The 12,831-nt window shown below is 40.0% G+C and overlaps 1 protein-coding gene across 5 annotated transcripts in view; it reads right to left on the bottom strand.

The window, feature by feature from the left end:
* Positions 1-12,831, bottom strand: part of Esrp1 (epithelial splicing regulatory protein 1) — a 59,729-nt gene that overhangs the window by 16,457 nt on the left and 30,441 nt on the right. For all 5 annotated transcript variants that reach the window (XM_048358403.1, XM_048358401.1, XM_048358404.1 and 2 more), the window contains exon 13: positions 10,511-10,679. In XM_048358403.1, the coding sequence (XP_048214360.1) occupies positions 10,511-10,679 (169 nt within the window). The remainder of the gene's footprint in view (positions 1-10,510; positions 10,680-12,831) is intronic.

Here is a 12,831-nt window from a genome sequence, read left to right on the forward strand (position 1 = left end):
ATATCTGGAAAACAGTCACAGCAAAAGGACTGTGGGTGTGGCTTATGTGTTAGAGACTTGGGAGGCTCTAGAATCTTGGGAGGCTCTCCATTCCATCCCTAATGAAAGTGAAAATAAAATAGAACACTGGAGATGAGACAATGAACTGCAATGATAGTGCCTGTCTAGCTAGGACAAGGTCCTGAGTGCAGAGTTCAATGACTAATAGTATATCAGAAGATGTTTAAAAATAGTCTAAAGCTCCAAAATTGATAGCACTAAAAAAAAAAAAAAAGTTATATCAATAAACAAGTTGGTCAACCTATCACTGAAAGAAGTGATTATAGAGAATATCCAACATAATGTGAGTGGGCTTTCCTTCTTTTTTTTGGTGCCAGTCCTGGGGCTTGAACTCAGGGTGTCATCACTGTCCGTGAGTGTTTTTTGTTTTGTTTTGCTCAAGGATAACCCTCTACCACATGAGCCAAAGCTCCACTCCCAGATTTGTTAGTGGTTAGAGATAAGGGTACCAGTGGCTCTCACCTGTAATCCTAGCCACTCAGGAGGCTGAGATCTGAGGATCATGGTTCAAAGCCACCCTGAGCTGAAAAGACCCTGTGAGGCTCTTGTCTCCAATTAACCACCAGAAAACTGGAAGTGTCACTGTGGCTCAAAGTGGTAGTGTGCTAACCTTGCACAAAAGAGCTCAGGGAGCCCACAACTCCCCTCCCAAAATACAAACAAACAAAAAAAACAACTCATGAACTTTTTTGCCATATCTGACTTCAAACTGTAATGTTCACATTTCGGCTTCTCGAGTACCTAGGATCACAGGCATGACATACCAACGGTAGATGCTGAAGGTTTAAATCAGGAGTGCCAGAGGATCGATCACAGCTGTGAAGGTTTGGATTGCTTTGGGCAACTGCCAGGGCTGGCAGCACACTATACCTTACTGCACACTACAAACATGTTAAGAACCCTATCTTGGGGATGAAGGCTCAGCAGTCTGTTTGACAAGTGTGAAGCTCAACTGTTTTAAACCCCAGGAGCATTTGGGAAAAACAAACAGATCTAACACAAGTCAATACTTGTGTTAAAGACTTTGTCTACTTCAGTGTTAATGTCCCCTGTACATATTTTGGTACAAACATTGTCATATACAAAAGCTGTATTTCCCACAGAAGTTATTAAATAAGTTAGCTCCTTTCTTTTTTTGTTTTTGGTTGATCATGGCCTTGAATCTAGGCCTGGGCACTTCAGCTCAAGGCTAGAGCTCTACCAATTGAGCCACATCACCACTTCTGGTTTTCTGGTGGTTAATTGGGGACACCAGTCTCATGGACTTTCCTGCCTGGGCTGGCTTTGAACTGTGATCCTCAGATCTCAGCCTCCTGAGTAGCTAGGATTATAGATATGAGCCACCAGCACCTGGCTTAGTTATTTTCTTTTGCAATTAATGTTTTCCAATTCAATTTGCTCACAGCCTATTATACTTATGGCCTAAGATTCAAACGACAGACTACTGAAATATTTATTCCTATCTATATTTTTCCTAAGATCTTATATTATGTAATTTTATATCAAACAATGTATCATATCACACAAAATTGTGTAAAGAACAAGGGAACAAATATAAATATACTGGAACACCAAAATGCTCACCACATCAACACACTCAAATTATACTCTCAAAAATTAGCTTCAGACTGGGCAACAGTGCCTCATGTCTGTAATCTTAGCTACTCAGGAGGCTCAGATCTGAGGATTATGGTTCAGACAGCCCAGATAGGAAAGTCCATGACACTTATTTTGTGTGCCAGTCCTGGGGCTTGAACTCAGGGCTTGGGCACTGTCCCTGAGCTTCTTTTAGTCAAAGCTAGCACTCTACCACTTGAGTCACACTACTATTCCTTGATTTTCTGTTTATGTGGTACTAAGGAATCAAACCCAGAACTTCATGCATGCTAGACAAGCATTCTGCCACTAAGCCACATTCCCAGTCTTTGTGAGATTCTTATCTCTACTGAACTACCAAAAAAAAGCCAGAAGTAGAGCTGCTGTGACTCAAGTGGTAGAGTGCTAGCCTTGAGAAAAAGAAGCTCAGGCACCATACCCTGGTTCTAAGTTCAAGCCCCAGGACTGACCCCCCCGCCAAGAAAAAAGAACAAAATAAGCTTCATATAGCCTTCCTTAATTTATAATTATAAATTGCAATAGTACTCTTTGTTATCAGGTAACTTTCCAAAATAAAGCTGGTAAGATATGACAGTATTTGTAATTTGAGGATTTGCCATCTCTCTAGAGAAGACCCAAGCATTACCTAGAAAAATAGGTCAAGTAAACAAGACATGGAAGAAATATATCCTCTTCTGATGGAGTCACAACACATTGCCATGTAGAAGGCTTGAGAAGTCCTGCAGAAAGAAATCTGCTTCCTACTTCCTTAAAATTACTACAAAGAACCTTCCATTAACAGTTCTTTAATACCCCTGGCATAATGAAAGCCATGTATTTGAGAATTGAGAGTCAAGATATGTACTTAGTCCTTGCAGGTATAAAGTCTGGACTTGGTTTTCAAGGAAAATTGTCCTACATTAACTTTTGAATTTTCATCTGAAATCAACAGTCTCAAGAAAGTTAACTTTTTAGTAGTTTTCATTAAGTTCTTATTTTTGCTCTCTGGACTGATACTTCTGAAAGGCCTTTGTGTGAGGGGGTGTCTTGTTCTTTTTTTTTGAGACAAGTTCTCAATAAGTATGCCAGAGGTTATCCTTGAACTCAAGATGTTCCTGCCTCAATCTCCCTAGTGTTGGGATTACAGACATGCACCATGTCACCTAGCATTTAGGACTTTCCATATTTACTTTCACCAGCTTTTAGGATTCTAGTGTTCCAGTATGTTCTCAGGTATACATAGTGTCAACAATGTAATAAGCGTCTCCAAGCATTATCTTATACCATTTGGGAAAAGTGGAGGTGTTCAAGAACTATGAAAAGTTGGGAACCAATCAATCTTCTAAGAAACTATTTTACATAATTGTGAATTTAAAAAACGGTTAAAAAAAGTTTAGTTAGTAATTATGCACAAATTCACCAATCTGGGCTGGGAATGTGGCTGAGTGGTAGTGTTTGCCTAGCATGCATGAAGCCTGGGTTCAATTATTCAGCACCACATAAACAGAAAAGGCCAGAATTGGCATGGTGGCTCAAGTGGTAGAGTGCTAACCTTGAGCAAAAGGAGCTCAAGGGCAGTGCCCAGGCCCTGAGTTCAAGCTCCAGGATTGTCCACCCCCCCCCCCAAATCACTCCAATTACATCAAAATTAAAAAAGAAAAACCATATACTACAATCGAAATATATTTTTACCTTATTTTTTACTTTTATTGTTTTTTAAATTTAATTCTTATTTTTTTCCAGAGCCAAGAACCAAACTCAGGGCCTTGTACTTGCCAGGCAAGTGCTCTTCCATTGAGCTAAATCCCCAACCTCATAATATAGTTTTTAAAAATCTACCACATAACAGTCTTGCGTACATAACAAGGATTGCTGGGTTGGGGACATCCTCAAATTGTAGAGCACATATATAGCAAACACAAAGCCTGGGGTTCAAATACCAGTACCAAAAAACAAGGAAACAAACTAATAAACAAAAAACTAAGCATTACAGTACAAAGGTAATGTTTTGTTTTGATTTTTGCCAGTCCTGGGGCTTGAACTCAGGGCCTAAGCACTGTAGCTGGCTTCTTTTTGCTCAAGGCTAGCACTCTACCACTTGAGCCACAGTGTCACTTCCAGCTTTTTCTATATATGTGGTGCTGAGGAATCAAACCCAGTGCTTCATGTATTCGAGGTGAGCACTTTACCACTAGGCAATATTCCCAGCCCCACAAAGCTAATTTTTTAATTTGCTTGTTGCTAGATTAAAAGCACAAAATGATCAAAGAAGTAATTACCTGATAGTTTCTTTAAAAAAAAAAAGACATATAATGTTTTGATTTTAAGAAAAAATCTAGAGTCAGGCACAAGTGGCTCATGTTTGTAATCCTAGCTACTCAGGAGGCCGAGATCTGAGGATCCCAGTTTGAAGCCAGGTCTGGCAGGAAAGTCTGTGAGACTCTTATCTATAATTAACCCCTGGAAAATCGAAGTGGCACAGTGGTTCAAATGGTAGAGTACTAGCCTTAAACAAAAAAGTTAAGGGACAGTGCCCATGCCCTGAGTTCAAGCCCCATGACTGACAGAAAAAAAAGTAAAGAAAAATTCTAGTAGTAAACAAAACAGTGTGATTAATAGTCTTTGTGAATGTCTTTGCTTAGCCTCCCAAGAAGCTGGGACTATACGTATGCAATACGGGGCCCAGTTTGATGGACATTTGTGTCCCTAAAGTCACAGAAGATGAAAATTTCTTAAGAATATTCACAAAAGCAGGCTTCTTTCACATCATTTCCTACAAACAAATCAAAATCTCTTGGGACTAGGAAATGAACAAATTGCCAAATGTTTCTATTTTGATAAGCTAGGGCAGTGTACATTTTATCTTTCTATCCTTTTATCATTTGTTAAAAGTGTATAAACTGGGCACCGGTGGCCCATGCCCATAATCCTAGCTACTCAGGAGGGTGAGATCTGAGGATCATGGTTCAAAGCCAGCCTGGGCAGAAAGAGACTCTTATCTCCAAAAAGCTACTCAAAAAAGGCAGAAGTGGCACTGTGGCTCAAGTGGTAGAGTGCTAGCCTTTAGCAAAAAGAAGCTCAGGGACAGTGCCCAGAGTTCAAGCCCTAAGACCAGCAATATAAAAGGCCTAAAGATACAGCTTAATGGTAGAATACTTGGCTAGTGTGTGCAAGGCTCCAGGTTGGCTCCCAGCACTAAAAGGGGTGGTGACAACTGCCTAAAAACTGAGGGGAAACTACCCTCAGCTTTACAAAAATGCAATTATAGAAACAAACTGGAACAGGATAGATTAAGGGTTAAAATAGAAAATGCAGGTATCTGTCAGATGCTTGATAATTTTCCTGATCAGCTGGAAGGAATTGCAAAATAGAACACAGTACCACTACATGGCAAAGTAATACTACAAAATGCATCAATGTTATTATATTATACCTATACACCAATAAGATTTAAATAGCCAATTTTATAAGAAATGGTTATCCCAAGAAAAAAATATTTTCCCTTACCACACACCTGTCAAATGAACATGTAAATAAAGCATCTGTCTCAATGCAAAAAGTTAAACTTTGCTTCTTCTCTTAGTTGACTTGAAATGTTACTTTGTTATTAGTTTTACAAAAGGAAAGGTGACCTATGAGAAACATTTGTAGCAACTCAATTATGGTATTTCTCATTTGTGCTATAGCATTGTGGCAAAGAACATACTTTTCTAAGAATGAGAAGCCCAGAGTAAAAGTGGATCTTGGTATAACAAAAAAGCTGGGCATTGTGACATGTCTGTAATGCTAGCACTTAGGGGCTGAAGTGTGAGAGGAAATGAAAGGAAATAGGAGAGAATGGAGAGAATAAGAGGGGAAGAGGAAGACAGGAGAAAAGGAAGGGAAGAAAGAAAAACAAGAAAAAAGAACGAGTGTGCCATATCTGAGTTGGGGCAGAAGTGACAAACGGGGGTCCATGAATGATTGTTTTTTCTAGTTCTTCTGTCTTGGCTATACCTCAGAATACTGGTCATTCCCAGGGGGAGAGACGACCCTGAGGTTCCGAAGGAGCAATGGGAACCATCTCAAGGATTTCGGCTTTCATTACACAGGTTCTTTAAGATGCTGTTATGAAAGCCACACATATACAACGGCAGGGACTCATTTTAAAATTACACTTATTCTTTTAGTTCATGTTTTCTCCTTCAATGTTACTGAATTAAGTAACCTTGTCCTTATGATGAACAAAGTCACTACAGAACTTATCTTCAGAGTTCTTAATATACTAAGGGGTAAGTTACAGGAGATACACAGAGACAAAAGCCCTGTACTTCTAGCTGAAGGAGTCAGTTCCATAACACTGACATAGTTAACACATTCTGCCAGCTATGCTATATCAGAAAGAGTCCATATTTTATTATCTATAATGTGCTCAATACATCACATTTACAAAGTGCTTATATTTGCTTACAAGGTGCTCATAGATTGGTCAATTAAACTGAAAGGCAGAAATATAATAATTTAAAATCCACTTGACTCTTTTGTTTGAAGCAGAGTATTATTGAACAAGCCTGTCATTCCAAAACTCCAGAGGCTGAGAAAGGAAGTTTGAGGTCAGTCTGGACTACACACATCCACAGTGAAATTAATCTCCAGGTTCTCATAGATTCATATTGTTTACATGATGACTTGGGTTCCAAGAATTGGTTAAAAATAAATTTTAACAGGACGTAAGATATCACAAGAAATGTACACACTGCCCTACTATGTAACTGTACCCTTTTTGTACAACACCTTGTCAAAAAATTTGTGTTCAATTAAAAAACAAATAAATAAAAATAAATAAATAAATAAATTTTAAGCTGGGTGCAAGTGGCTCACACTTATAATCCTAGCTATTTAGGAGGCTGAGTACTAAGAATCATGGTTAAATCATCCTGGGCATGGGCTGGGGATATGGCCTAGTGGCAAGAGTGTTTGCCTCGTATACATGAGGCCCTGGGTTCAATTCCTCAGCACCACATATATACAGAAAACAGCCAGAAGTGGCACTGTGGCTCAAGTGGCAGAGTGCTAGCCTTGAGCAAAAAGAAGCCAGGGACAGTGCTTAGGCCCTGAGTCCAAGGCCCAGGACTGGCCAAATAAATAAATAAAAAATAAAAAATAAAAAAATAAATCATCCTGGGCAGAAAAGTCTGTGAGACTCTGATCACAAATAAGCTACTCAGAAAAAGCTGACGTGGTGCTGTGGCTCAAGTGGTAGTCTTGAGCAAAAAAAAACAACTCAGTTATCACGTAGTCCCTGAGCTCAAGCTCCAGGACTAGTGCACACACACATGCATGTGCACACACATACACAGCTAAATTAATTAACTTAATTCAAATGAAAAAAGGAAATTCTAGAGCTTCTGATTGATATCCTTTAAAAAACAAAATGGGTGGGCTGGGGATATGGCCTAGTGGCAAGAGTGCTTGCCTCGTATACATGAAGCCCTGGGTTCAATTCCCCAGCATCACATATACAGAAAATGGCCAGAGGTGGTGCTGTGGTTCAAGTGGCAGAGTGCTAGCCTTGAGCAAAAAGCCAGGGACAGTGCTCAGGCCCTGAGTCCAAGCCCAGGACTGGCAAAAAAATAAAAAAATAAAAAATGGCTTTGAGCATTGCCTACTTGGACTTTCCTATCAGAGAATAGACCAAAAAAAGTAAAAAAATACTTATGTAGCTAATCTTTTCAGTAGGCTGGAATGCCCATTGTCACATTAGCTTAAAAATGAATGTTGTTTCCTTTGTTGATATTCTCCTAGTCTACAGGACTGAGTTGTAGCAGACTGAAGAGATGAAAATACAGAGCTCTGGTCTGTCTCTGGCCCTCCACTTGGTTCTGTGTGTCTCTGTGACTCCCCAAGCACGCAGGTCACACTACATAGTCTTGATATCACAGAGTAAGCCCACCTTGATTGTTCCTCTTCCTCAAGAATTATCATAGTTTTTCCTAGTACTTTCATCTTCTTCTATTAGCATCTGTGGTCCTACAACTATACTGCTAGTAGGTTATAATGCATTCAACCTGAACTGGAGACTTGCCAATGTTTCCAATGTTGATTCTTCCAAAAGCCATAGGTATGGCCTAGCTCTCCATATATTCAAATGTTCTGTAAGCTCTCAAGAGTTTATAATTTCCATATTAAAAATATATGCACAGGGGCTGGGAATCTGACTTAGTGGTAGAGTGCTTGCCTAGCATGCATGAAGCCCTGAGTTCAATTCCTCAGCACCACATAAACAGAAAAAAGCTGCAAGTGGTGCTGTGGCTCAAGTGGTAGCATGTTAGCCTTGGGCAAAAGGAAGCCAGGGACAGTGCTCAGGCCCTGAGTTCCCATGATAATTGAGACTGTAGCTCAAGTTTTAGAGTGCCAACTTTGAGCAACAAACCTCAGGGACAGCATGCAAACCCTGAGTTCAAGCCCTACAACCAGCAAATAAAAACCAAAACAAATTAAAAAAAAATTAAAGGTTAATTTGGGAACACTGTATAATGCATATAACTTTCAATTAAAAAACTAGTTCTATCAAATCTTTCCGTAGGTATTTGAAGATGATTATGAGAAATACCAGCTCTGGTATACAGAAAATTGAAGTTTAAATATCTAAGCATACAGGAACTGCTGTTTTGATGTATTTTTACTTTTTGGACATTATGAAACAAAATAATAATAAGGCTATTATAAAGGTATACCATTCTTCCTAGGGCAGACAAGTTAAGAAATGGCAAGTGCATTATTTAGACATATATGTATATTAAAAAATTAATAAGTGGTGCTGTGGCTCAAGTGGTAGAGGGCTAGCCTTGAGCTGAAGAGCTCAGGGACAGTGCCCAGGCCCAGAGTTCAAGCCACATGACTAACAAAAAAGACAAAATAAAGAAAATTTAATAGTTGATACATCTAGATTAGGAGGCATATGAAATGGGAGTCTTTACTTTTACGCACTGTGCTTCTGTGATCTTAGCATTAAATAATGAGCATCTCATGAACTTTAAAACAACTAGTTGAAGCCGAGTGCTGGTGGCTCATGCCTATAATCCTAGCAGGAGGCTAAAATCTGAGGTTCACAGTTCAAAGCCAGTCTGGGCAAGAAAGTCCATGAGATTCTTTGTTTGTTTAATTTATTATTGCCAAAGTGAAGTGTAGAGGAGTTACAGTTTTATACATAAGGCAGTGAGTACATTTCCAAAAAACTACTTAGATTTCTTCCTTGGGGGTCTTCAGTTCATGCTCATGTTCATGCTTCAGTTCATGGTTCTCATTTCTTGGGAATTCTTTTTTTTTTTTTTTCTTTTTTGCCAGTCCTAGGGCTTGGACTCAGGGCCTGAGCACAGTCCCTGGCTTCCTTTTGCTCAAGGCTAGCACTCTGCCACTTGAGCCACAGCACCACTTCTGGCCATTTTCTATATATGTGGTGCTGGGGAATCGAACCCAGGGCTTCATGTATATGAGGCAAGCACTCTTGCCATTAGGCCATATTCCCAGCCTGAATTCTTTCTTTTAACAGAGCCTAGATAGCAAGTCCATAGTGGAACTGGTTACTGTGCAGAGACTGACTATAGGATGGAAAACTGTGCTGGGCATTCCAGCCACACATTCTGATAACAGGGTGGGTAAACAAAAACTTCCTTTGTAACCAGAGCCCACCAACATCAAACAATTGTCCAAGAGTCCAGAGGTGAAAAATTGTGTTGGGCTAGGGGCCCATCTTGGGATTCAACCATGAATAGTTTACTCGTGCTAGTGATCTTTTTTCTTTTCTGCTTTTCCTTCTCAGTGCTGAGAATGTAGCATAGTGGTAGAGTACTTGTCTAGCATGCATGAAGCCCTGGGTTCTATTCCTCAGAACCACATACACAGAAAAAGCCAGATGTAGAGCTGTGACTCAAGTGGTAGAATGCTAGCCTTGAGCAAAAGCAGCTCAGGGACAGTGCCCAAGCCTCGAGTCAAGCCCCAGGACTGGCAAAAAACAAAAACAAAGCATTAGTAAAAGGGTCTCCTGAGAGATCTCCAAACTTACTCCATTTTAGAAAGTTTTTACTGGAGGAAGAGGAAAAATGCAATTCAATATAGCAAGGGCAGGAGTCAGGTTAGTCCCAGGCCATTATCATAAGCCTCACATGGAGTCACAGGTACAGATTTAAAAGGGACCCTACACATTGGCCAATACCCTATTATTTTACAGATCTGGAAATGTTAAATGGCTTGTCCTCATTACAACTTAAGAAACTAAACTCAAAATCTCCCAGTTCTCTAACTGACCATCTCTCTATTATACCAAATTACTTCCCAGAAATTAATTGCAAATTAAAATAAACTGACCTCAAAAAAACACTGAATCATTCGATTCTGGATTTGTTTATACTAAATATGTAAGAGGAAAAGAATTTAAGGCCTCAAAAACTTCAAGCAACAGGTTTTATTTATTGTAGGTTGACACTAGTTATTCCTATTTAAAAATAAAAATAATATAATGGTTCCCATTATGGATTTTCCTGTTTTACAATTCATTCCCTTGATATGCCCACTCTATCTCAAGGATTACAGAGCTACTCCTTTAAATGGCTGTGCTAGGCTAGGAGGAGTCAACAAGGGAAATTGAATGCATAGGTGAACTGAAAGGTTTTGCTATCCATATGTGGTTAAAAAATAAAACTTCTTTTAGTTTATCTTGAAACAACTTTCTTGGGTCAGAGATATAACCAGAAAATGTAGCCTCTTAATGCTAACCTTGGACGTGGCAGACAATATTCTTTTGTGTGCTTGGGTGCTGGCTATCAAAGAAATCCTTTGTTTCAGTTCCTTCTTTCCACTTCCTTCAGAGCCTTACCTGGGATAGTATGCTGTGTAGTTCATGAAGAGCTGAGTGCCTGCTGGGTAGTAGGCTGTGGAGGGCTGCAATGCTCGTGGATTCAAAAGCACAGAGGGTTGATAAATGGCAGCTTCTGTAGGAATCACTGCTGCTGGAGCTGGGAATGTGTAGGATGGAGGAGACAGGCCTAAACAAGCAAAGAGAGAGTCTTTAGACACGTTCCTAGTAGACACATAGCTGCTAGCACAACCGTCATAAAGGCACTCTTCTAGCTATACATTTAGAAGGAAAAGACCATTACTTTTTCCTACCATCCCAAGCAACATATCTACCTTTTATTACAGCATGAAATGGAAATGATGAAAATATTTCACCCTGAACTATACCAAGCACACCTTGTGCCACAATGAACATGGCCTTTGAAGCTAATCTGTATCTTCATACTTGTTAAAAAAGAAAAGAACAAGCCAGACAAGGTGTCCAGTGGCTTGTGCCTATAATCCTAGCTACTTTGGAAGCTGAGACTGTAAAAATTGCAGTTCCAGACCAACCCAGGCAAAAGATTTGCAAGAACATTATTAAGCCATTAGGCTGGACATGGTAGCATACACCTGTCATTTAGCTACCCAGAAGCCTGAAATCAGGCAGATTCTAGTTCTAGATCAGTCTAGGCAGGAAAATCCACAGGACTCCATTTCAACTTGAGAAGCTAAGCATGGTGGAAAGTGCCTATCCTTATAGGTTTGGCAGGTCCATGCATGTACTGGGGAAAGAAGAAAATGCTGCCTCAAAAATAGGCATTGCAAACAAGGACTAAAGGTGACCTTGCAATAGAGTGCCTGCCTAGCAAGTGTGAGACCCTGAGATACCCCAGTATCAGAAGGAAAAAAAGAAAATCCAACGTGAGAAACAGCCCTGAAGAGCCACATGCCCAAGTATTCCCCAAGAGTTAGCTGATAAAAAGCTGGCTCAGAAGAAATAGAAAAGAACCCATGAGCTGAAGGCATAGTCAAGTTGTATAGTGCATAGTCAGAGCATGTGACACCCTGAGTTCCATCTCCAGCACCATTGGCAGAGGTGGGCTAGGGGGAGACCTCTTTGTCTTCTGCATCTTCTCTATTCAGAAACTCTCCTAAAGTTAGAGACATTGCCAGTGATTAGCTTTTACATGTTGGATGAACACAAACAACCAAACTGTGTATACTGGGAAGCAGATACTGAGTTGACTGAATCTGAAATTAAGTTACAAATATAGAACCACCAGATTAGGTTATTCAAGCAACAGAGGCTCATGGGAAAGTGGCACATGCACGCGTGCACATACACCCCTAAGATGACTTTCCATTGCCTTTTGTTCTTATGGATATTCTCCACATCAATGGAGATGAGCAATTAGTTGGTTGAATATGGGCATACAGACCAAAGGACAATACTGATTTTATATTTAACTTGTAGGTGCCTCTTTTGTTGTCTTTCCCTCTGCCTGCCATGGTTTTGAGGACTGAACTTTGGAGCCTGATTACGCTAGAAAGTGGTTGACTATTGAGCTATATTCCCAGTCCTGATTTTTCTCTAGGGTCTTGCTGTATAGTCTATAAACTTGAATCCTCCTGTCTCAGCCTCCCAAGTACTGGAATTACAGGAATGCATCATCCTACGCCAGGCTGTGGTACTTCTTTCATATTTATTTTAAAAAAAAAACCATTATCCTAATCTTCTCATTATGCCTAGCTTCTCAGGAGGCTGAGACCTGAGGATCATGGTTCAAAGCCAGCCTGGCAGTAAAGTCCAGGAGCCTTATCCACAAAATACTGGAAATTGAGCTATGGCTCAAGTGGTAGAGCTCCAGTCTTGAATGAAAAGAGCTCAGGGACAGACCTCAGGCCCTGAATTCAAGCCCCAGAACTGGTACACACACACACACACACACACACACACACACACACACACACACACACAATGTGTGTGTGCATTTTTTTTATTATTAGGGAGTTGTACAGAGGAGTCACAATTCCACAACTCAGGTAATGAGCACAATTCTTTTGGGCGATGTCACCCCTTCCTTCACTTGCCTCAGTTTCCCCTGATACTTACAGCTGAAATATGATCCCTATTTTTAAAGAATCCCATAGAAAGACCAATAATACAAATTGAAGTGAAGCACCATAAAAAATTATATTGGCAATGCACATATTCTGATTTTAAATCTACTGAAACAATTCACTATAGACAGTGTGGAGCAATATGAAGAAAGACAGAGCTGGGAAGATAGCTTAGTGGCAGAGTCCTTGCCCAGAATGCATGAAGCCCTGGGTTCAATTCCTCAGCATCACATAAAC

The sequence above is a fragment of the Perognathus longimembris genome, chromosome 12 (genome assembly GCF_023159225.1).
Source record: "Perognathus longimembris pacificus isolate PPM17 chromosome 12, ASM2315922v1, whole genome shotgun sequence".
Classification (NCBI taxonomy): Eukaryota; Metazoa; Chordata; class Mammalia; order Rodentia; family Heteromyidae; genus Perognathus; species Perognathus longimembris.